At 49.1% G+C, this 23,966-nt stretch overlaps 1 protein-coding gene across 1 annotated transcript in view; it reads left to right on the top strand.

Moving 5' to 3' along the window:
* Positions 1-23,966, top strand: part of LOC142258517 (uncharacterized) — a 163,936-nt gene that overhangs the window by 38,535 nt on the left and 101,435 nt on the right. The window contains exon 10 of the mRNA XM_075331139.1: positions 1,058-1,134. Within this exon, the coding sequence (XP_075187254.1) occupies positions 1,058-1,134 (77 nt within the window). The remainder of the gene's footprint in view (positions 1-1,057; positions 1,135-23,966) is intronic.

Raw genomic sequence — 23,966 nt, forward strand, 5'->3', positions numbered from 1 at the left:
ACCCTTTAACTCCTGGAGAGGGATCTGGAATTACACAAGGTCCAGGAGATCGCAGCCTATGGATGGCTGCAATCCAGGAAAGAGTGGTCATCAGGCAGGATCCATACCAGAAGGCACAAAATGGGACAAAATCGAGCGTAGTCAGGAAATTAGGCAGTGGTCAAAACCGGAGATGGCAGCGAGGTACAAAAGCGGCAGGCAGGAGAGTAGTCAATGAGCAGGAAGAGGTCAAAACACAGGGATCAATAGTCAGAACAGGAACCAGACAGATGCAGGAATACAAAACGATCTCTGGCAGTGACCAGCAGACAGGAGGGGGAATTAGAAGGGTGTGGTGTCTTCCCATTGTCTGTAGCTGAATGGTGGTAACTTCAGCTGGAAGACACACGCCACCACAGTCAGCCAGTGGTACTGCAGGTCCCAGGGAAGCCCAGCTTAGTGGATGAGCGGAGCCTGCGCCCACCAGCGCCACTGGCACCAAATCCTCTTCTATCACCAGCACAGTCCATGGCGGTAATATAGCGGTGCCTGGTGACCAAAGCAGAAGTCGCAGGAGCGGACTCCGGTGAGGACGTGACAGCGTGCCAACACCGCTGGAACGGCACCGGCACCAGAGGTGAGTAGAAGTGTTATTATTTTACTGGGGGCAAACATACTGATTGAGAAGTGGTTATTCTAGTAGTGAACGACCCCTTTAAAATATTGACTTATTAGGTTAATGGAAGCATTACAAGATGGCAGTGGTATCAGTGGACCCTCCACTTAATGTATGAATATGCCTGTCCCCCTGAGACTCTGCGCAGTCTCCATAACTGTCTTGATATACAATATGCTCTTCAATATTGCTTCAAGGATGAATTATTCTGCTGGACATTAGGTGCAAGTACTGTTCAAGGACAGATATGCTGATATTAAGCAGAATAATAGTCTGATTCGTACATTTTTTGCTTATAATGAGAACCATAGAGTTCTTAAAGGTCACGCTTCATAATGACTCGGCGCTCACGGATAAAGGTCATGTTGGTCATTAGTGATTTACATTGTCTGTCTCCTGCAGGGGACAGTATCTGTATGAGATGAAGAGATATGACCTTGCCAGCTTCTGTATTCATCATACAGCGGAGATGACTCAAGGTAAGGACCCGTCTGTCCTAAATAGCAAAGATTGGTACTGCGGCACATTTCAATAACTTCAGAACTCCAAAAGTAAAAGTCACAGAATGGCTTAAAATTAATTTCATGTCCTCGTATGTCTCCTTGCTCATTTGAAGTACCTCTTATATTGCAATGAGCCTGTATGGGCTCAGGTGCAATTGTAAACTTGGCAGTCCACATTGCCATTACATTGATATGACTGGTATTATAACGAAAGCTCCAGAGACCTCAGTGATCCCACAATCCATAGTTCTGTTCTTTTTTCTTTTTGGTTGTTTAAACTGAGAATTGGCTACAGAATATTGAACATTGATGTAATGCTCACGGCCGGTGTAGGGGCTTCGAGCAGGATTAGCGGATTCACTGGACCACAGGGGGGACCCAGGCTTACCCCTTAGTGGGAGGGGCTTAATTAAGTGCCCGCCACAAGGCAGATGCCAGGTACCGCTCCCAGGGCTGTGACCGGGTCTGTGGCAGCCTTACCCCGAGGACAGGAGATGGACTGGGGTATGGACATAGATGCAGTCAGGTAGAAGTGGAATGACTGAGGCAGACAAGCAGGCGGGTACGTATAGGTATGGTGGATACGGCAGGGACAGATGGGTATGGGAAGGCAGACTCCGGTACAGGTGATGAACACATGGATAATGGGACCTGACAACTAGCTAGACAGACAGGACACTGACTAAAGGCGGCGTCACACGGTACGATATATTGTGCGATCGCATGAGCAATCGCAGCCGCCCCCGTCGGTTGTGCGTCACAGGCAATTAGTTGCCCGTCGCGCACAATGTCGTTAAACCTTGTCACACGTACTTGCCTCTCTAACGACGTCGCTGTGGTCGGCAAACATCCTCTTCCTGAAGGGGGAGCGACGTTTGCTGTCACAGCGACGTCACACAGCGGCCGCCCAATAGAAGTGGAAGGGCGGAGATGAGCAGGACGTAACATCCCGCCCACCTCCTTCTTTCCGCATTGCCGGCGGCCGTAGGTAAGCTTTGTTCGTCGTTCCCGGGGTGTCACACGTAGCGATGTGTGCTGCCTCGGGAACTATGAACAACCTGCGCACAGAAGGCGGAACGACATTATGAAAATGAACGACGTGTCAACGAGCAACGATAAGGTGAGTATTTTTACTCGTTAACAGTCGTTCGGAGGTGTCACACGCTATGACATCTCTAACGATGCCAGATGTGCGTCACAAACTCTGTGACCCTGGCGATATATCGTTAGATATATCGTAGCTTGTAACGGGGCCTTTACTCAAGTTGTTTCGCAGGCACCTCCTCAAATGGGAGGGTACCATAAAAACATGGTGCATCTTGGCCATAGGTTGAGAGAGGCATTGCCTGGAAATAATGCACCGACCTTTTAAGAGGAGGGCTGATGCGCATGTGTAAGCACACTCCCAGGAGACCTGGTCTGCGTGCACAGGCCCCCTGAGGAGAAGGAGGCAGCAGTACACGTGGACAATCGGGGTAGTTTTGGGGAGGACATGACCCGGCCGGCATGGTGAGTAAGTCACCGTCACTCCAGGGATGCCGGCACTACAGTTGTTACCCAGGATGGTAGTTTTTGGGGCTGCAACCTTGCAGCAATCTGTTACTGACAAGGGGAATCAATGCCTATATGCATAGGGATTTTCTTCTCTTACTCAGGTTTTGCTCTATACTCAAAAAAATCTGAAAATGAATCCATGTCTGTGTATATATGTACAAGAAAAACACTACATTACTGAATACATTATTGCTGTATATAGGATCAGAAGATCATTTGATTTCTATAAGCCAAATAGTGGTAAAGTGGAAGGGGGCCATGTCCTTATTGTGTCATCTTTAGGTGTTTGCTGGCAGCCGAGCAGTGGAGTCTTCAGTGCTACGATGTAGCATTGCCTTGCATACAAATCATGGTTTTGTGAAAGATGCAAAACTTTTCCTGTGCGAATGCTTGACAAAGTGTCTTCTAAAAACTGGAAGTAGGTTTCAGAGATGATCCATCTTCAACCCAAAAAGGTCCAACTAACTCATACTTAATAATACTAGCCCAAACCAGGACCCACCTCCATCTTGATGGTGTAGTCGTAGTGAGGCTCTCTGCCCTTTACTGATCCAGCCAGGGTCCATCCATCTGCTCCGTCAGGAGTCTATCATCTCATTAGTCCATAAAACCTGTGAAAAATATGTCTTCTGATATTTCTTGGCCCAGTCTTAACATTTCCCCTTCTGTTTCTTGATCAGTGGTGGTCAGTTTCATGCTCCTCACCTCTAAGCACTGAACACCGTGTACTTCTGGCCTCCAGGCACGTTGCAGTTCTGGAATATGACAGCTCGGGAGGATAATGGCTTCCTGGTCGTTTCACTTTTGATTCTTCTCAAATCTTTGACCGTTAATAAGTGGGTTTATTTCTCACCACATTTTTTCAACCCTGTTGACTATTTGCAAAAAATCTTTTGATGGTTCCGTGATCAATATCTTGGCTGCATTCCTCTGTTAGTCCTGTAACAAATTTTGACTTTAAAGAGTCGGTTAAATCTTTCTTTGGCTTATTTTGCGTGAGGAAAACAAGCTGCCTAATAATTCTGCACACCTTGATAACGGATGTTGTATCCTTAGGCTATGTGCGCACACTGCTTTTTTTTTTGACGCTGGGTTTTTGTGCGTTTTTTGCCGCAAAAGACGCACCCGCGGCAAAAACGCATCTGTAAAAATAAATGTGTTTTTGCCGCGTTTCAGTGCGTTTTTGGTTGCGTTTTGCTGCTTTTTTGATCTCTGCGGCTTTCTGCGTTTTCCAATGCATTGCATGGGTGGAAAACGCAGTAAAATGCAGAAAAGAATTGACATGACCATATTTTTTTTCCAGCTCAAAAACGCAGCAAAAAAAAAAAAAAGTTGTGTGCGGACAGCAAAAATGAAAACTCGTAGGCTTTGCTGGGGAAGCAAAGTCATGCAGTTTTGAGCCCAAAAAACGCACCCGAAAAACGCGCAAAAACGCAGTGTGCGCAGATAGCCTTAAGCTGTACCTCCTTCATTACACAAATACACATCACCTGGTCTGCTTCCTGCATTAAGCATTCAAGTTTATACTGCGCAGAGTTGGAAAATATGCATAAAAAATCATGATCTGCACAAATACTCACTTGCCAACTAATTGGGGATACAGTGTATTATGAATGTTGCCCCACAGACTTCATGTCACATGGCGTTTTGCACAAACTTCGCCGACTGTCATGGTGGCGTCTGTATCACTAATTACGAGGATGTACCAAGCAAACGACAAAAGGGAAACCCTGTGTCTAGGGAAGGGGAAGATAGTGACCCCCTGACGAAACCTACCACTGGTCCCTGGGTCCCTCACCACCCTAGATAGTTTCCGCACCTATGGGCTGAGTCAGATACCTGACCCTAGGTATCCCTAGTGCTGGACCCTAAATAGGGAATGGGTGGGATGAGCTCTTTGTCACCTCACTAAACACTAAAGAAGACACAAGGAGGACACATGGGGAAAATATATTAACTACTTATCCACAGATGATTCACTCAGGAGTTCAGCAGAGTTTTTAGCAACGATACTACAGATGAGTACAGCCACCTGCTTGCAACCAGAGCCAGAATGAACTGAATACTATCACCAGCACCAGTCCAGGGAAGATGGCAGTAATTAAGCACAAGTAGAATGCTAACAATTAGCAGCTGGGTGGAAGGAGGGCTTTGCTGAATCCTAAAGGGTTAGAGATGAAAACCCAGCAGGAAACTACCTAAAGGGGGCTTTACACCCAACGACATCGCTAACGAGATGTCGTTGGGGTCACGGAATTCGTGACGCACATCCGGCCTCGTTAGCGACGTCATTGCCTGTGAAACGCATGAACGACCGTTAACGATCAAAAATACTCCCCTAATCGTTGATAGTTGACGCGTCGTTCTAATCCCAAATATCGTTGCTGTTGCAGGACGCAGGTTGTTCGTCGTTCCTGCGGCAGCACACATCGCTATGTGTGACACCCCAGGAATGACGAACAACACCTTACCTGCGGCCGCCGGCAATGAGGAAGGAAGGAGGTGAGCGGGATGTTATGGCCGCTCATCTCCGCCCTTCCCCTTCTATTGGGCGGCCGCTGAGTGACGCCACTGTGACGCGGCACAAACCCCCCCCCCTTGGAAAGGAGACGATTTGCCGGCCACAGCGACGTCGGTAGGCAGGTAAGTCCGTGTGACGGGTGTTAGCGATGTTGTGCGCCACAAGCAGCGATTTGCCCGTGACGCGCAACCGTCAGGGACGAGTGCTTTCACCAGCGACATCGCTAGTGATGTCGCTGCGTGTAAAGCAGCCTTTATACAATGAATACTAACAGCAGGAACAATGGAACGTCAGGGAGCATTTTGCGCAGCCAGGCGCTGTGACCTTCTATTTCCAGAAACCAGATGACTGTCTGTCACCCATGACAGTCTGGTTCTGTTCACATTGCAGATTCTGACACTCCACCCGATGGTTTCTCAGGTTTCTGGGATCAACACAGGCAGGCCTGGTCATTGACCTGCTGTGTACTGATTCATAGGCAGGATAGCAAGAGTTAATCTGTGCTAGACTGCTTGTTAGGTTCCTTTGATCACATGTGGTGGGGAGGCCAATCACATTTGCTCCCCTTCTTTTTAAGCTGGATGAAATCTTCTACCCCTGCCAGCTATATTTTCTATGTTGGTCTGTGAGGTATGGTGTCCCAAATTCTTTGGCGAAAATTGTGCTATTTGCTTGTTGAGGAAGTTTACCCTTGTTGTTTTGTAGCTTCCTTCCTTCTCTTGCGTTTCCTCCTGAATCTCTTAATGTCTTTACCTTTGTGTGTGCATGCTGTGTGACAGAGTTTTGTTTTTTCCCTTGTCTGTCTGTACCTGTGACTTTCATTACACTCCTGTCCTGTCCCTCCCTGGGGCACGGCTGCTCTAGGAATTTCAGGGCCCCTGACTGGCATAATTTTGGGGCCCCCTTGAGACCACCCCAGCTCCACCTCCATCCCTGCTCCGCCTCCACACCTCACACAAGCTAATAAATGAAGCGTGAAGGGGCCCCCCTTCTGTTGGGGCCCCGGACTAGAGTCCTGTTTGTCCCCCCTGGTGGCGGCCCTGCCTGGGGGAAGGGGGAATCAGATCAGGACTGGTCAGGAGCATGGCCAGGAAGGAGACTCAAGCATCTCCACCATTAGGAGTATCCCTGAGATTAGGGATAACATAACGCCCCCTAGTTTGAGGGACAGATTAGGGGCCCCGTTTCCTTGGTATCCCAGCGTCATCGTGAATCGTGACACTTCAGATACACAACGAGCTACTGAATTCCCGTTTCACTAAGAACATGCAATTTCTTCATCGTTCCTTATGGGAGACCCAGACCATGGGTGTATAGCTTCTGCCTCCGGAGGACACACAAAGTACTACACTCAAACGTGTAGCTTCTCCCTCTTAGCATATACACCCCCTGGTAGCCAGTCCTAGCCTGTTTCAATGCTTTGTGTTCAGGAGGTCACACACACAATGCATTCTCTGATTTTTGATTTTTGATTTTTTGGATTTCAAAGATTTGGAAGAAAAGCGGGTCCAATCTGGACTCCCGTATGTCCCTTCTCACCCCACTGTGTCGGCGGTGCTGTTAAGGTTGACTTTACAAGGCTGGAGCCTTCACATGCCGCGCTCCTTCACCATCCCCTGGGGCTCTGGCTTGAAGTGGGAGCCATCTCGGTTCTCACTGCTTTGCAGGAGACCGGTCTCCATCCGCAGCCCTGTTCAGGATCCTGCCGGACGGAGCGTTTAACCCCCCCCCCAGGGACCTGGCACCTGCGTCTCAAAAGCTAAGTATTGAGACGTTTTTACCACAGAAAGTGGTCGTTCCAGGGGCCCCTTGTACTTTATTTATTGGGGGGAGTGTGTTATGTAACTGTGGTAACATTTCCGGCCAGTTCTGCAGTTTTCACTGGAGAACCGCGCCGATGGTGCCTGCACGCTGGCCGCATGTTTAAATCTAGGCCCCGGCTTCGCCTGAGGCCTAGTTTCGGTTTCACTCCCTCTGCATGTCAGTCATGCAGAGGGACAGTGCGGCTCCGCCCAGCGGCTGTTCAGCACAGGGAGCGGACACTCCTCACTGAGGACAGATTCCCTCCCCTGTATACCTCATTTGCCCGCTCTCAGAGTAGGCCCCGCCCCCTCTCCTCGCTCCGGTCGCCATTTTCTCAGCGTTCTCAATGTGTGCATAGGCACAGAGATACCACATTGTGACAAATGGGGGCCTGGGCTGGGGGACTGGAGGGCACAGAAATGTATGTTAAACGGTCTGGCAAGCCACAACCTCCAGTTGTGCAGCTGCTTATATTCTCTGTTTATATACTCTGCTGGGGGTCATTCTGGAGATGCATTCCCTCACAGAGCCCCCACTTCTGCAGCATGTCTCACATCAGAGCAAGGCTGCAAGGCTGTTCTTAGTACGCACTGCATGTAGACTCGTACTGCCTGTACTGAGCACATAAACACAGTGGTCCCTCAGCCTGGAGGCTCGTCAGTGGCCCCTCCAGCTGCTCCGGTGGTGCTGAGCATGCATTAGCCCCCTTCTTAGGGCGCTTCGGCTGCTACGGCTCGCTCAGCAAAGCTCTCAGAGGACTCTTCATCTCAGACCCCGTCCTCCTAAAATGGAGACGCAGGGTCCCCTGTCCTTCCCCGTCCCGCAGCTCTGATTCACGAGCTGACTCGCTGGACGAGGAGGATGTCTTTACTGGGGGCTCGGACGCTACTTAATGTACCATTGATCGGTCCGAAGGTGATGCAGATGCTAATGATTTGATTGCGTCCATTATATTTGTACTGGACCTCAATCCGCCTGTATCAGGGGAGTATCCCCCTCTGGCAGAAAGGCATCAGTATACCTTAAGAGAACAAGGAGTGTGTTCCTTAACCACTCCAGTTTTCAGCCCACTGTGACAAGCCCAGAGCCTGTCCTGACAGACGCTCCCAAAGCGTGGTTCTGATGACTGTTTCCCCCTTCCACCAGAGGTGGTCAAGGAGTGGGCTTATTCACCAAGGTTGGTCCCTCCGGTGTCTAGTATTTCAGCCCTGATAGTTGTATCAGTGGCTGACGGCACCTCTCTAAGGTTGCCACTGTACATTAATTCTGTACTGGACCTCAATCCGCCAGTATCAGAGGAGCAACCCTCTCTGGCAAAAAGGCACCAGTTTACCTTGCCTAAGAGAACAAGGAGTGTGTTCCTTAACCGCTCCAGTTTTCAGGCCACTGTGACCAAGCCCAGGGTCTGCTCTGGCAAACGCTTCCCAAAGCATGGTTCTGATGACAGTTTTCCCCTTCCACCAGAGGTGGTCAAGGAGTGGGCTCATTCACCAAAGGTGGTCCCTCTGGTGTTTAGACTCTCAGCCCGGACGTTGTATCAGTGGCTGATGGCTCCTCACTTACGGTTTTGCTGTCCGCCAGGTTGTCCTTCTGGCCAAATCTGTATGGAGGCGGCAGGGGCCTCGTTCTCCCCAGCTTTTGCAGCAGTGCGGCTTTCAAAGCCATCTCTGCTTTCTCTTGAGGAGATGCATTCCCTCACAGGGACCCTTTGCCCGAAATGGTTGCCTTAACTTCCAGACTTCAGTCTTTTCATCCTATGCCATGTCCGCCATGCTGGAGACTCTCACCGCACTGCGGTGGCCTCGGCTAATTTCCTCGCTATCCGCAGGCTCCGGTGGCTTCGGAAGCGGAAGGTGGATGCTTCTAAAGAAGTTCCTTGCTGGGCTCCCTTGTGCTGGGACCAGACTATTCGGGAACAACTGGATGAAATTATTAAGGAAGCTCTTGGCGGGAAGAGTTTCTTCCATGCCACAAACCTAAACCAGGAAACCTGTCCAGGGCAGGAATCAGTCGAGGTTTCGTTCTTTTTGTTCCTCCATCTGATCGTTCGCTAAGCCCTCGGCCTCGTCCACTGACTCAGCCAAGGATCGTAAACCCAAATGGCGCACGAGAAGACCGCAGGAGATGCTGCCACTAAGTCAGCCTCCTCCTGGCTATCTAGCCACGCCAGCAACGTCCTTGGTCGGTGGCAGGCTCTCCCACTTTGGCGACGTATGGTTTTAACACGTCTCCGATCAGTGGGTGCGAGATACCATCTCCCAAGGCTACAGGATAGAACTCTATCCAGCCCGCCAAACAGATTTTTTCTGTCAACTCCCCCCTGCTCCAAGGCCGCCGCCTTCTCACAGGCTGTGGCATTCTTGCAGGCCACTGGAGTGATTGTACCGGTTCCCGACTGGGAACGGTTCTGAGATTTCTGCTTAAATCTATTCCTAGTACCCGAGGAGGGCGGTGCCTTCCGACCTGGATCTCAAGCTTCTCAAGCATGTTCAGGTGCGGCAGTTTCGCATAGAGTCTCTGCGATCAATCAATGACCCAAGGAGATTCCCTAGCCTCCATCGACATCAGAGATGCCTATCTGCATGTGCCAATCGCAGTTTCACACCAGCGTTGGCTACGTTTTGCAATCAGAGTGGTCCAATTCGTGGCTCTTCCCTTAGGGTTAGCCACGGCCCCTCGAGTATTCTCAAGGTCGGGGCAGCTGTGATTGCGGTCCTGCACCTCTAGGGGTTGGCAGTGATCCTTTTGTCCTGGACAGCCTTCTGGTCTGGGCTTCATCCAGTGCAGACTGTTAGCGGAGTGCCTCGCTCACTCTCGCCACTCTAACCAATTCGGGTGGTTTGTCATTCTGTCCAAGTCCACTCTGACTTCGACCCAGAAGTTTACATACTCAGGGACGCAATTCGGGACTCTGTCGGCACTTGTGAAGCTGCCCTTAGTCAAACAGCAGTCCCTCCGCTGGCGGTCGACGTCGTTCCATCAGGCACCTAATACAGGTGCTGGATCAGATGGTGGTGTCAATGGAAGCGATTCCTTTGTCCAGTTCCATCTGCGTCCTCTGCGGCTGGATATTTTCCGCTGTTGGAACAAGCGGACTTCCTCCTTCCACGGGGCGGTGGCTTCGCCACAGACCAGGGGCTCGTTTCAGTGGTGGCTTCGTCCCCTCTGTCTCAGGGACGCTACTTCCTGGCTCCGTCCCGGGTGATCCTCACCAAGATGCTAGTCTATCCGGCTGGGGAGCAGTATATCTCCACCATGGAGCGCAGGGCACTTGGACTCTGTCCGAATCAGCCCTCTGGATCAATGTGCTGGAAATCAGAGCTGTGTTTCTAGCTCTCTAAGCCTTTCACCATCTGTTGGCGGCCAGGCACATTCGAGTCCAGTCAGACAACGCTACAGCGTTTGCCTACATCAACCTCCAGGGCGGGACACTCAGCCGCCTGGCAATGTTGGAGGTTCATCGCATTCTTCAGTGGACGGAGGACTTCTAGTCCACCATATCCACAGCCCACATCCCAGACGTGGAAAACTGGGAGGCTGATGGTCTCAGCCGTCAAACCGTGGCTCCACGATCCTCAGGTTTTTGCGGCAGACGCACTAGTTCAAGTTTGGTCCCAGCTTCGTCTGTCTAACGTGTTTCACCCTCTAGTTCTTGCCCAGAGTCCTGCGCAAGATCAGAAAGGAGGGCCGTCGGGTCATTCTCATTACTCCAGACTGACCCAGGCAAGTTTGGTACCCTGACCTGCTCCGTCTGTCCGTAGAGGTGCCATAGCATCTCCCGGACTGTCCAGACCTTCTCTCACGAGGTCCGTTCTTCCCCCAGAACCTGCGGCTCTCAGATTGACGGCGTGGCGTTTGAGTCATGGATCTTGTCGACTTCTGGTATCCCTCCTGAAGTCATCTCCACTCTGACTCGAGCTCGGAAGTATCCTTTGGCCTTTTGGCCTTGCCGACCCTCCTGTCCCTTCTACAGTCCGGTCTGCAGCTAGGACTATCCCTCAATTCCCTTAAGGGACAGGTCTCGGCTCTATCAGTGTTGTGCCAGCGGCGTATCGCCCGGCTGGCCCAGGTGCGCTCCTTCATGCAGGGCGTATCTCACATCATTCCGCCTTACCGGCGGCCCTTGGAGCCCTGGGACCTTGATTCGGTCCTCACGGCTTCCGGAAACCCCCCTTTGAGCCTCTTAGGGAGGTTTCTTAGTTTAGTCTTTCACAGAAGGTGGTCTTTCTAGTGGCCATAACTTCCCTCAAGAGAGTCTCTGTTTTGGCTGCACTCTCTTCGGAGTCCTCCCTTCATCAAGACAAGGTGGTTCTCCGTCCGACTCCGGACTTTCTCCCTAAGGTGGTTGCTTCCACCTTAACCGGGGCATTTTCCCTGCCTTCCTTTTGTCCGGCTCCTGTTCATCCCTTTGAAAGGGCGTTGCATACTCTGGATCTGGTGCGGGCGCTCCGGATCTATGTGTCTCGCACCGCTGTTCTTAGGCGGTGCACCTCTTTTTTGTGCTGACTGCTGGTCAGCGTAAGGGCCTTTTGGCTTTTAAGCCGACCCTGGCTCGTTGGTTTAGGTCGGCCATTTCCGATACCTACCAGGGTACTCAAGTGCCTCTCCCGCCGGGGATCAAGGCACACTTGACCAGGGCTGTCGGTGCCTCTTAGGCTTTCAGGCCCAGGCTACGGCTCAGCAGGTCTGTCAGACTGCCACTTGGACTAGTCTGCATACCTTTTCGAAGCACTACCAAGTGCATGCTCTTGCTTCGGCAGATGCGAGCTTGGGCAGACGCATCCTTTAGGCGGCTGTCGCCCATTTGTGAAGTTAGGTTTCGCCTACTTCTCAGTTTTTCTATTTATTCCCACCCATGGACTGCTTTAGAACGTCCCATGGTCTGGGTCTCCCATAAGGAACGATGAAGAAAAAGAGAATTTTGTTACTTACCGTAAATTCTTTTTCTTATAGTTCCAACATGGGAGACCCAGCACCCTCCCTGTTGCCTGTTGGCAGGTTTCTTGTTCCGTGTGTTATCACGGGCTGTTGTTGTAGACAGAGGTTCCGGTTGTTCCGGGTTTTGCTCTGTCTCTACTTGTGGGTGGATGTCCTCCTTCAGCTTTTGCACTAAACTGGCTAGGACTGGCTACCAGGGGGTGTATATGCTAGGAGGGAGGAGCTACACGTTTGAGTGTAGTACTTTGTGTGTCCTCCGGAGGCAGAAGCTATACACCCATGGTCTGGGTCTCCCATGTCGGAACTATAAGAAAAAGAATTTACGGTAAGTAACAAAATTCTCTTTTTTTTTCTTAACTTGGTGCTGACTGAGTTATATTTTATCAGTAGGACGTGTATTGGTCGGACTGACCCTAAAGGCCCCGTTACACGCAACGACGTATCTAACGATATATCGCCGGGGTCACGGATTCTATGACGCAAATCCGGCAGCGTTAGGGACACCAACGAACGTCCATTAACGATGGAAAATACTCACCAAATCATCCATCGTTGACTCGTCGTTCATTTTCATAAAATCATTGATTGTTGAGGACGCAGGTTGTTTGTCGTTCCCGAGGCAGCACACATCGCTACGTGTGACACCTCGGGAAAGACGAACTACAGCTTACCTGCGGCCGCCGGCAATGAGGAAGGAAGGAGGTGGGCGGGATGTTACGTTACGTCCCGCTCATCTCCGCCCCTCCGCTTCTATTGGGCGGCCGCTTAGTGATGCCGCTGTGACGCCGCACGAACCGCCCCCTTAGAAAGGAGGCGGTTCACCGGCCACAGCGACGTCACTAGGCAGGTAAGTATGTGTGACGGCTCCTAACAATATTGTGCGCCATGGGCAGCGATTTGCCCGTGGTGCACAAACGACGGGGGTGGGTGCTTTCATTGCTGCGTGTAACACCCCCTTAACTGTACTATATATACATCAGTGAACAAAAGCTAATGCTTATAATGAGGGGCGAGTCAGATGTGATTATAGGGCATGTTTTGCGGTGACACCATCAAATATACTTCATGCAGTGTGAAATAATCCCTAGGGACAGGTTACTGCTCCACTAGTCTTTCTAATCATTCCACACGCCATAATGTATCAGATGGCATTGGATTGTTACAGTCCTCATTATGTCACTGTGTGACTGTATTGTGCATTTACGTGCTTCTTTCTAATGATTAATAATAATATCGTCAGTGAGGGACATTTCCAGAGCCAATGTTTCTAGAGTTTATACAGGAACTGAAGTATTTAGGAGAAAATGTGCTAAAACCAAAGCAGAACTCTCCTGTTTTAACCAGCGCCTCTGCTCTGGTGGTCCCCACTGGTCTCCTTCACTTCCCTGCTGCGATGACGTACTTTTATATTTACTGTCCGTATAGGAAAGCATCTCCACTGAGCCCAATGATTGGCTGCAGCAGTCTGGTGATTGTACGTGATGTCATTATTGCCACTAAGTAAACAAAGACCGACACTGACCAGTAATTTAGGAGGAGGACCTAGAACAGGTGAATAAACAGTTCATGTTTTTAGCTGCTAGCAAATTCATTTCAGTTCCCTTGACAGTCCCTCTAATTTAGGCTGGGTTCACATGTCCTGTAAAACGACAAAAAAAGGAGACAGTTGCACTCTGAAATGCCAAAGCATGAAAACCATGTATGTAAGAATATAGACATGCAATACTGCTAAAGGTAATCTAAAAAAAGAAATTAAGATACAGTATTTAGCATAAAAAATGGCCATTTTTGTATACTAAGTGTCTCAATTTTTTTAGATTTCCTATAGCAATAACGCATATCTATATTCTTAGGTGGGCTTTACTCGTTGCTACATCGCTAGCATCGGCTAGCGATGTCGAGCGTGATAGTACCCGCTCCCGTCGTACATGCAATATTGTGTGAGCGCTGCCGTAGCGAACATTATCGCTACGGCAGCTTCACACGCACATTCCTGGTCGGTGACGTTGCGATGACTGCCGAACAATCCCTCCCTCAAGGGGGAAGTGCGTTCGGCGTCACCGAGACGTCACAGCGATGTCACTAAGCGTCTGGCCAATAGAAGCGGAGGGGCGGAGATTAGCGGGACATAACATCCCGCCCACCTCCTTCCTTCCATTCCTGCATTGCCGGTGGACGCAGGTAAGGAAATGTTTGTCGTTCCTGCGGTGTCACATACAACGATGTGTGGTGCTGCAGGAACGACAAACAACATCGGACCGGCAGCAGTAACGATATTATGGAAAGGAGCGACGTGTCACCGATCAACGATTTTTGACGTTTTTGCGATCTGTGATTGTCGCTCCTAGGGTTTACACGCTGCGATGTCGCTACCGGCGCCGGATGTGCGTCACTAACGACGTGACCCCGACGATAGGTAACGATATATGTCGCAACGTGTAAAGCCTGCCTTACATTCATGGTTTTCATGCTTTGGCATTTCAGAATTCAAGCTGTCTCTTTTTTTGCAATTTTATGTCATGTTCAGTTATGCACCTGTTCACACTGCAGTTTTCGGAGTGCCGTCAGTCTTTTTGTCTTCCCATGTCCTGTAGTGATCCATTATCACAAATCAATTAGAGATCCGTTTGCAAAATAAAAAAGTTGTGCAAATACAACTTTTTTGTTCGTTGTTAAATAAAGTATGTCGGCTGCATCCGTTTTTAACATGTGGAGTCTATGGACAACAGACCTGTTAAAGTATTGCTATTTATCGTCCATTTGTAACGGATCCGTTAAGGAAATAACGGATCTGTTACAAATGCAACTACAACGGAGGGCTAAATAGCAATCCATGTCCATAGACTCCCATCAGATTCAGATTACACAGAAAAAAAAACCTGCTGACCGATTCACTTTCTACGAATATTTTTCACACTTGGGCTAAGTTCACATGACTATATAAAAAAAAATTGTCCAAGTTTCATCCAGAAAAAAACATTTTTTTTCTCATCTGTCACCCGGAATGTACTTTTGTTTTTATGAAGCAGCAGATACAATTTTTTTTTTATAAGACCAAATACAGTTATCTGTGTTTCATTACATTTACATTCTAAGGCGGGAAGAGAAGCCGGTGCCGATTGGGCACAACAGGGCTCTTGTAACGTAACAACCTCACGTGAGCCCCGGGAGAGCAAGTGCTGACCCTGCTGGAATGGCATCGGCATCAGAGATAAGTATAATGGTTGTTATTTTACCAGGAGCAAATATAGGGGTTGAGAAGGGGTTTTCTTCTAAAGAGGTTTTCCCATGAACAAAGTGCATTGTAATCAATAGATCTTGGAATATAAAGAAGTTCCAAAATTGGATTTCTTAAAAAAAAAAGTTCCTGTGCGAATTGTGAGATAATCATATAAATGTGCACCTACTAGGTACTGTGTAATGGCTGTGTCTGACCGTACAGGGATATGGTCTGATCATACCACATCTCCTGCGCCAAGGAGGAAGCAAAAGAGTATATAGACAGGACAGCATAGGATTGCAGATACTGCTTTCTGTGAGGTAAAACATTTAACAAAAACAGGCAGTAAATGTTTACCTCACAACATGCAGCTATGAATCTGTGCTATAATGTCCATATACTGTTTTGCTTCCTCCCCGGCCCAGGAGATATGGTATGATCAGACCATGTTCCTGTACAGCCATTACACAGTACATAGCAGGGACTCATTTATAAGATTATATCAGCACAGGAACATTTTTTTTTTTAACACATTCAATTGTGGAACTTATTTTTATTTCAAGATTTATTGATTAAATTGAACTTTGTTTATGAGACAATTGCTATGACCTCCAATACGGTTTTAAAACGAAGTGTTTTAAGGGTACTTTATTCCTTACTGTCATTTAGAATGGCGGTACAGAATAAATGTATAGCGCCCCACCTGAATTGGAAAATATCCTGTGTTTCAGCTACCAAGAGTAGTAGAGACCCTGGAGAACATGATCCAACCCAACAAGGGTAGCAGAGACCCTAGAGAACACGATTCAACACACCGAGGGCAGCATAGACCCTGAAGAACACGATCCAACCCACCGAGGTTAGCAGAGACCCTAGCGAACACGATCCAACCCACTGAGGGTAGCAAAGACCCTGGAGAACATGATCCAACCCACCGAGGTTAGCAGACACCCTGGAGAACACGATCCAACCCACCGAGGATAGCAAAGACCCTAGAGAACACGATCCAACCCACCGAGGTTAGCAAAGACCCTGGAGAACACGATCCAACCACCGAGGTTAGCAGAAACCCTGGAGAATATGGTTCAACCCACCAAGGGTATCAAAGACCCTGGAGAACACGATCCAACCCACCGAGGGTAGCAGACACCCTGGAGAACACGATTCAAACCACTGAGGGTAGCAGAGACCCTGGAGAACACGATCCAACCCACCGATGGTAGCAGAGACCCTGGAGAACACGATCCAAACCACTGAGGGTAGCAGAGACCCTGGAGAACACGATCCAACCCACCGAGGGTAGCAGACACCCTGGAGAACACGATCCAACCCACCGAGGGTAGCAGACACCCTGGAGAACACGATCCATCCCACCAAGGGTAGCAGACACCCTGGAGAACACGATCCATCCCACCGAGGGTAGCAGAGACCCTGGGGAACACGATCCAACCCACCGAGGGTAGCAGAGACCTTGGCAAACATGATCCAACCCACCGAGGGTAGCAGAGACCCTGGAGAACATGATCCAAGCCACCGAGGGTAGCAGAAACCTTGGAGAACACAATCCAGGCCGTTTTTTTTTTTTGGTTCCCAATCATGTTGAAAAAAAAAAGTGACATTGCCTATAAAAATCTTATCTCTCTCATTTGTCATGCTCTAACATGTCAGATGACAGAGAAATGGTGTCTCCAGGTCCCCCTTTACCTTAATCCCATAAAACTCTTTCCCCTGCCCCCTCCTCTTCTTCCCGGTAAAAAATGGTGGGAGCATGCACTGTGCGCCCACCAAAATCTGCTTCCGGCACCCAGCAGCAACTATCAGGAACCGGTCGGTTTTGTAAATTTAGTTTGAAAAATGAGAAATTGCTAATAAACTTTTAACCCTTCTAACTTCTCCCCCAAAACAAAAATTATAAAAAATTATAAAAAATAGTGCCAATGTAAAGTAGAATCACGGATCCGATGATGCGTTCCAGAGTTATTAATTCATTAAGTGACAGTGGGCGGATTTTTAAATTAAGGTCAAATTAGGCTCCGTTGTTATGGACTGTGCTTTATCTGCAAATTTCCATCTAAAATTAAGAATGGAGCCAGCGTGCTTGCCTGGCATTTTACAATTGACTTCTAATAAACAATGTCTGCTAAATAGTATCTCCCACAAAGAATGTGATTGGCACATTTGGCGTCATTTATGTCAGCCCTTCAGATGAGCACAGTTTAGAGAATAAACTATAATTAAGCTGAAGAGACACGGGGCTGTATTTGGTTTAGCTGAGTCATTATATAGTCAGCAACTCCTTAAAGACATGAATCTGTAAGGCGTGCGCTCGCTGTGTTTGTATCCACTGCATCCTGCTATCTAATTTATCAGCGTAATGATTGTGCCGCACTTTTCTTGTGTTACGACACCGCTCATGCCGGGCGATACAATTAGAGCTGACGGATGATGTGTGACCCCAATTGATCCTCTTTGTTGGATCACAGTGGTGAACTTTTTATACAATGGTGCAACGTATGCTACCTTTGTATAAGATTATAATGTCCAACCACTCTTTATAAATGAGATGTCACAACACTAATGGAATTAATGGGATGAAAGTATATAGAAAAGTAACTACAGAGCGGCCATCCTCAGCCGACCTGCAGCACTTGAGTACAACTCATGGCTAAAAAAAATATAATATGCTTTTAACTATAATTGACAGAAAGAGGCAAAACATAGTTTTGGGTTATGTGCTCTTAAAAAGAAATTGTATAAGAACAGGGCTAGTTCACAGGGGTCATAGAAGAACAGTGTCATGGCACAGTAGATCATTTTCAACCAACGTCTGTATGGTCTGCCAATAATCTAAGGCATATGGAGCAGTCCAAGAAACGCCAAATGTCTGCTATGTGGCACAAGGATTGGGCAGGCTGTGTTTTAGCATGCCCAATCCTTTGTAAGTAAGCGGATCTGAAGGTGTCATTATGTCCATAACTATTTATACAAAAAGCTGTACTAGTAGCAAAGTCTATCTTTTTCTTAAAGCCACATATTCAAACCCGTCTGCTGACTCCAACTCAAAAATATTTCAGAAATCCGTACATTCCTTGCCCAAGAATCTGCAAAAACACTAGTCGTGCCCTCATTCTCTCCCACCTGGACTACTGTAACCTCCTGCTCTATGGCCTCCCTTCTAACACTCTTACTCCCCTCTAATCTATCCTAAACTATGCTGCCTGGCTAATTCCCCAGCCTCTCCTCTCTACCAATATCTTTACTGGCTTCCCATTGCCCAAAGACTTTGTTTCAAAACACTAGCCATGACCTACAAACCCATCAACAACCTGTCTCCTTCATACATCTGTGACCTAGTCTCCCGGTACTTATCTGTATGCAGCCTCCGATCCTCACAAGATCTCCTTCTCTACTCCCCACTTATTTCCTCTTCCCACAACCGCATACAAGATTTCTCCCGTGCCTCCCCCATGCTCTGGAACTCTCTACTTCAACATATCAGACTCACCTGAAGACCCACCTATTCAGACAAGCCTACAACCTGCAGTAACCCTCTGTCCACCATAGCGTCGTACGACCCGCTCTCCCCTCACCTGCTGTATCCTTACCCTTCCCTGTAGATTGTGAGCCTTCGCAGGCAGAGTCCTCCCTCCTCCTATACCCTCACCAATCCCCTGTAGATTGAGCCCTCGCAGGCAGGGTCCTCCCTCCTCCTGTACCCTCACCAATCCCCTGTAGATTGAGCCCTCGCAGGCAGGGTCCTCCCTCCTCCAGTACCCTCACCCATCCCCTGTAGACTGTGAGCCCTCGCAGGCAGGGTCCTCCCTCCTCTTGTACCCTCACCCATCCCCTGTAGACTGTGAGCCCTCGCAGGCAGGGTCCTCTCTCCTCTTGTACCCTCACCCCATCCCCTGTAGACTGTGAGCCCTCGCGGGCAGGGTCCTCTCTCCTCTTGTACCCTCACCCCATCCCCTGTAGACTGTGAGCCCTCGCGGGCAGGGTCCTCTCTCCTCTTGTACCCTCACCCCATCCCCTGTAGACTGTGAGCCCTCGCGGGCAGAGTCCTCTCTTCTCTTGTACCCTCACCCCATCCCCTGTAGACTGTGAGCCCTCGTGGGCAGGGTCCTCTCTCCTCTTGTACCCTCACCCCATCCCCTGTAGACTGTGAGCCCTCGCGGGCAGGTTCCTCTTTCCTTCTGTACCAGTCTGTGCCTTGAAATGTTCATGATTATTGTACTTGTCTATGTATACCCCTTCACATGTAAAGCGCCATGGAAATAAATGGTGCTATAATAATAATAAAAGGAAAATTTATTTAGAATTAAACTTACAATTAAAAGCAACTATAAAGAGGTATATATAGATAAGTGATAAAAGAAATACATGCACGTTGACCAAAGTGATAAGTGTTTTACCCAAGTGAGCGTCTTACCCAAGATAGGGAGCAGTATTTATGTCAAAATTCTGGCCCTCAGCCGTGGAGTTATTGTACATGCCCAAACCAAAGAATGTTACACACCAGTATTAATTAAACAATGTATAAACTAGGTATAAACCTCATTACATTTCATGGATAATTATTATGTCTTAAAGGTCTGAGAGGTGTCTAGTTTTTAAGTAAATAGATGTTATCTAGACAACATCCTCTACAGAACATGCTAACAATATCTTCAGGTTTAAGGCCCCTAATATCGAAGGGTTGGACCAACAGTCTAATGTGTATGAAGACGCCAATTGACTGATGTGTGGAAGAGAAGTCGATTGGACATGTCTGATTTCAGACTGCTGATCACATTGTTCTCCTTGAGATAAGACCATGGCTGACGTGTCAAGTCGGCGGCTTTTCCATAGCGCTCCAGGAGTGCTTGACGGAGAGAGTGCTCCTTTCCGTGGATGCAGCGGCGGAGTGGAGTACCTGGGGCCCACCAGGAAAAATCAATCTTGGGGCCCACCAGCACCATGCAGTTACCGTACTATATATAGCAGGGGTGGGATTCAAATTTTTAACAGGTTATCTGTAAACCCCACCCATTTGAAAACCACACCCATTTTGTAACCACACCCATTCTGTTAGCCACACCCATTTTCACGCAATTTCCTCAACCAAAAAATACAAGTAATTTAAAGTAAAATCTCCTTCCCCTTCCTCTCCTGTCCAGCATCAGTTGTTCCAGTCACTGTCAGTCTTATTGTATTAATGATTTTTCTACAGTTTTTAAAAATTATTACTAAAGGAGCCCTGCTAAAATTGGAATGGACGACCTTCCCCATACAGATCCCATCCCATTATGGCCTCTTTCCCCTGCAGATCCCATCCCATTATGGCCTCTTTTCACCTGCAGATCTCATCCCATTATGGCCTCTTTCCCTTGCAGATCCCTTCCCATTATGGCCTCTTTACCCTGCAGATCCCATCCCATTATGGCCTCTTTCCCCTGCAGATCCCATCCCATTATGGCCTCTATCCCCAGCAGGTCCCATCCCATTATGGCCTCTTTCCCCAGCAGATCACATCCCATGTGCTCCTTTTCCCATATAGCTCCTATCTTATGTGGCCCCTCTCCCCATATAGCTGTCATCTTAATGCGGCTCCTCTCCCCATATAGCCACATATAGCTGCCATCTTAATGTGGCCCCTCTCCCCATATAGCCACATATAGCTGCCATCTTATTGTGGCCCCTCTCCCCATATAGCCACATATAGCTCCCATCTTATATGGCCTCTCCCCATATAGCCACATATAGCTCCCATCTTATGTGGCCTCTCCCCATATAGCCACATATAGCTTCCATCTTAATGTGGCCCCTCTCCCCATATAGCCACATATAGCTGCCATCTTATGTGGCCCCTCTCTCTGCATCTTCGGGTCACTGAGCGCTTATCTGCTCCAAGCACCGGTGGCCTCTCCTCTGTCCTCCGTCCTCCTCCGCAGCTCTCTGCACACTAATGGTATGTGCGCACTAAGTGTTTTTTGTGCGTTTTTGGCCGCAGAAAAACGCACAAAAATGCACCCGCGGTAAAAACGCGATGCGTTTTTACGTTTTTGGCTGCGTTTTTGCTCACTGCTTTTTTATGCGTTTTTTATCAGTGAACAATGCCATTAAAGATTGTTGAAAAAAAAGATCTGATGTAATTTCCTTCTTCAATATGTTCTTCATTCTCCACTAGTGTATGCAGGAGAGCAGACAGCTGCAGAACTACAAGGCTCAGCATGCTCCATCCAGGACTGTATGCAGGAGTTTTTTTCCCTCCAAAAAAATGACGTGGGCTTCGCCATATTTTTGTATTCTAGCCAGGTACAGCAGGAGGCAGCTATGGGCTGCACCCAACCCCTAGCTGCCTATTTGTACCCAACTGTGAACCAAAAATATAGGGAAGCCCTTTTTTTTTATTTCATGAATTTCATTAAATAATTAAAAAAAAAATGACGTGGGCTTCGCCATATTTTTGAGTCCAGCCAGGTACAACTAGGCAGCTGGGGATTGGAATCCGCAGTGCAGGGTGCCCAAGCTTTCTGGGCACCCCCTCTGCGAATTGCAGTCCGCAGCCACCCCAGAAAATGGCGCTTTCTTAGAAGTGCCATCTTCTGGCGCTGTATCCAACTCTTCCAGCTGCCCTGATGTCGGGTGGCTCGCTGCGTAATAATGGGGTTAGAGCTAGCTGTATATTATCAGCTGGCCCTAAGCCTGAAATTCATGGTGTCATGCCAATATTAGACATGGCCACCATGAATTTCTAGTAAAGATAAAAAAAAAACACAACACACAGAAAAATATTTTTATTAGAAATAAAACACAACACAATTAGTGACTCCATCTTTATTGAAATAAAGAACCCCCCTCCGCAGTAATCCTGGGTCAGGGTCCCGCGCCGTCCAATCCAGATCCAATATCATCTGATCGTTTGCTGGAAGGCAGAGCGATCAGATGATGTGTCAGGATCAAGGATGTGAATTCCATGACACAGCAGCTGATTGTATAAAGGCCGTTTATACAATCAGCAGATGCATCAATGCAAAAAAAAAAAGAAAAAAACCCCACACACTTCTGTGCAGACTCCTGTCAGACCGATCAATGTAGGACCCGGCGGTAATCAGCTGATAAAGTCTCCTGACGGCATCAGCTAATAGTTTAGCCGTCCGGGTAGTAAAAAGCCGGCGTCACCGCTGTCACTATCACTGTCAGCTGATTCCGTCAAGTGACCGCATCAGGTGATCAGCGCCAGGTCCTCCAGCTATTGGAGGTGTCCCGGCCGTCTGCACACAGCCGGAGCCGCGGTACCGGGAGCGGACATGGCACCGGGAGGCTGCAGACAGGTGAGTATGAGGGGCCCCTGCTCACTCCCCGGGACCCCGCACCCCCCCTCCGGGGCTCCCGTACACCCTTCCCCTGGGCCCCTGCACTCCCACCCCGGGGCCCCTGCTCGCTCTCCAGGCCCCCGCACCCCCCCCCCCGGGGCCCCTGCTCGCTCCCCGGGCCCCCGCACCCACCCTCCGGGGCCCCTGCTTGCTCTCCGGTACCCCGCACCACGCCCCCCCCCGGGGCCCCTTCTCGCTCCCCGGGCCCCCGCACCCTCCCCCGGGGCCCCCGCCTTCTATACTCACGTGCTGCTGCAGCCAGTGGGGTGACGCCGGGTCCGTTCTCCGCAGCGCGCAGCTGCCAGCACCTGCACAGGAAGGAAGCAGTCATCACTCTGAGACTGCTTCCTCCTGCAGTGTCGCTGCGCAGATGAGTCAGAGCCGCGCGGCACTGACAGTGACAGCAGGGAGAGTGGGGAGATCGCTCTCCCTGCTTGCCGCTCCAGAGGAAATGGGATTGTCACTAATCATATCAGCAATGTGCCGATATGATTAGTGAAATTACCGGCCGGGGGGGGGCCTCTCACACACATCCATAAGGGCCCAGGGGGGGTAGGGGGGCGGGGAATAGAGGGCGTGGCCATCAATAGCAGGGGCCCACCGGGGGTTCTCCCGACCTCCTGGTGGGCCAGTCCGCCCTTGCATGGATGTATCGGATGAGATGGCTGCCCGTTGAATGTTTGGACAAAGCCGGTTGCCATCTGATCATTATGGCCACCTTAGCCTTATTTTTTTTACAGCGGAAGCAAAACATGATTTTATAAAACTGGTATATACCAAGTAATATATTGTCACTCCCGTGTTCTTGTACACCTTCTCAGCGCCATCCTTCCTATTCATTGCGTTCACAGCTCTGCTCCCCCTAGTGGCATGTCTTCTTACACTCCAAGCATCCACCTGGCTACAGGGAGGCACAACCAGTCTCTAGAGGATATAGTGGACTTTATATCCACTGTATCCAGCAGAGGTCTGCTTTCTTGACCTATCTCCTGCCAGCAGATGCTATATTAGTCTATTTTTCCCTGCACACTCTGTGTGATCTTAGATCTTGTCAGTTCACTTTCCAATGCTTTGTCAATTTGTGCCTCTCACGTTATTAACCCAGCTTGTTTTCAGTTTATCCCGTCTGACCTTTCCGCTCCTATTCCCAGTTTATAATCTGAAACTGTGCGGCCTGCCCTGACCTCGGATTGCCTTACTATATCTCAGTCTGTGCCCTCTGTGCCTCGTACTCCTGCCTTGACTTGTCAGTCAGCTGCTGCAGGCTCTGGGACTGCCCTGAGAGTGGCACCTGGTGACTACCTGCGGCCCAACCTATCCTCTCCATTCGTGGCCCTAGTGAAGACCAGGTTGTCACTTATTTTCGTCACTCCAGGGCATGGCAGCTTAGGTTACAACCTCTCATTACGACCAATAA

Source organism: Anomaloglossus baeobatrachus, chromosome 12 (assembly GCF_048569485.1).
Source record: "Anomaloglossus baeobatrachus isolate aAnoBae1 chromosome 12, aAnoBae1.hap1, whole genome shotgun sequence".
NCBI classification, from domain to species: Eukaryota; Metazoa; Chordata; class Amphibia; order Anura; family Aromobatidae; genus Anomaloglossus; species Anomaloglossus baeobatrachus.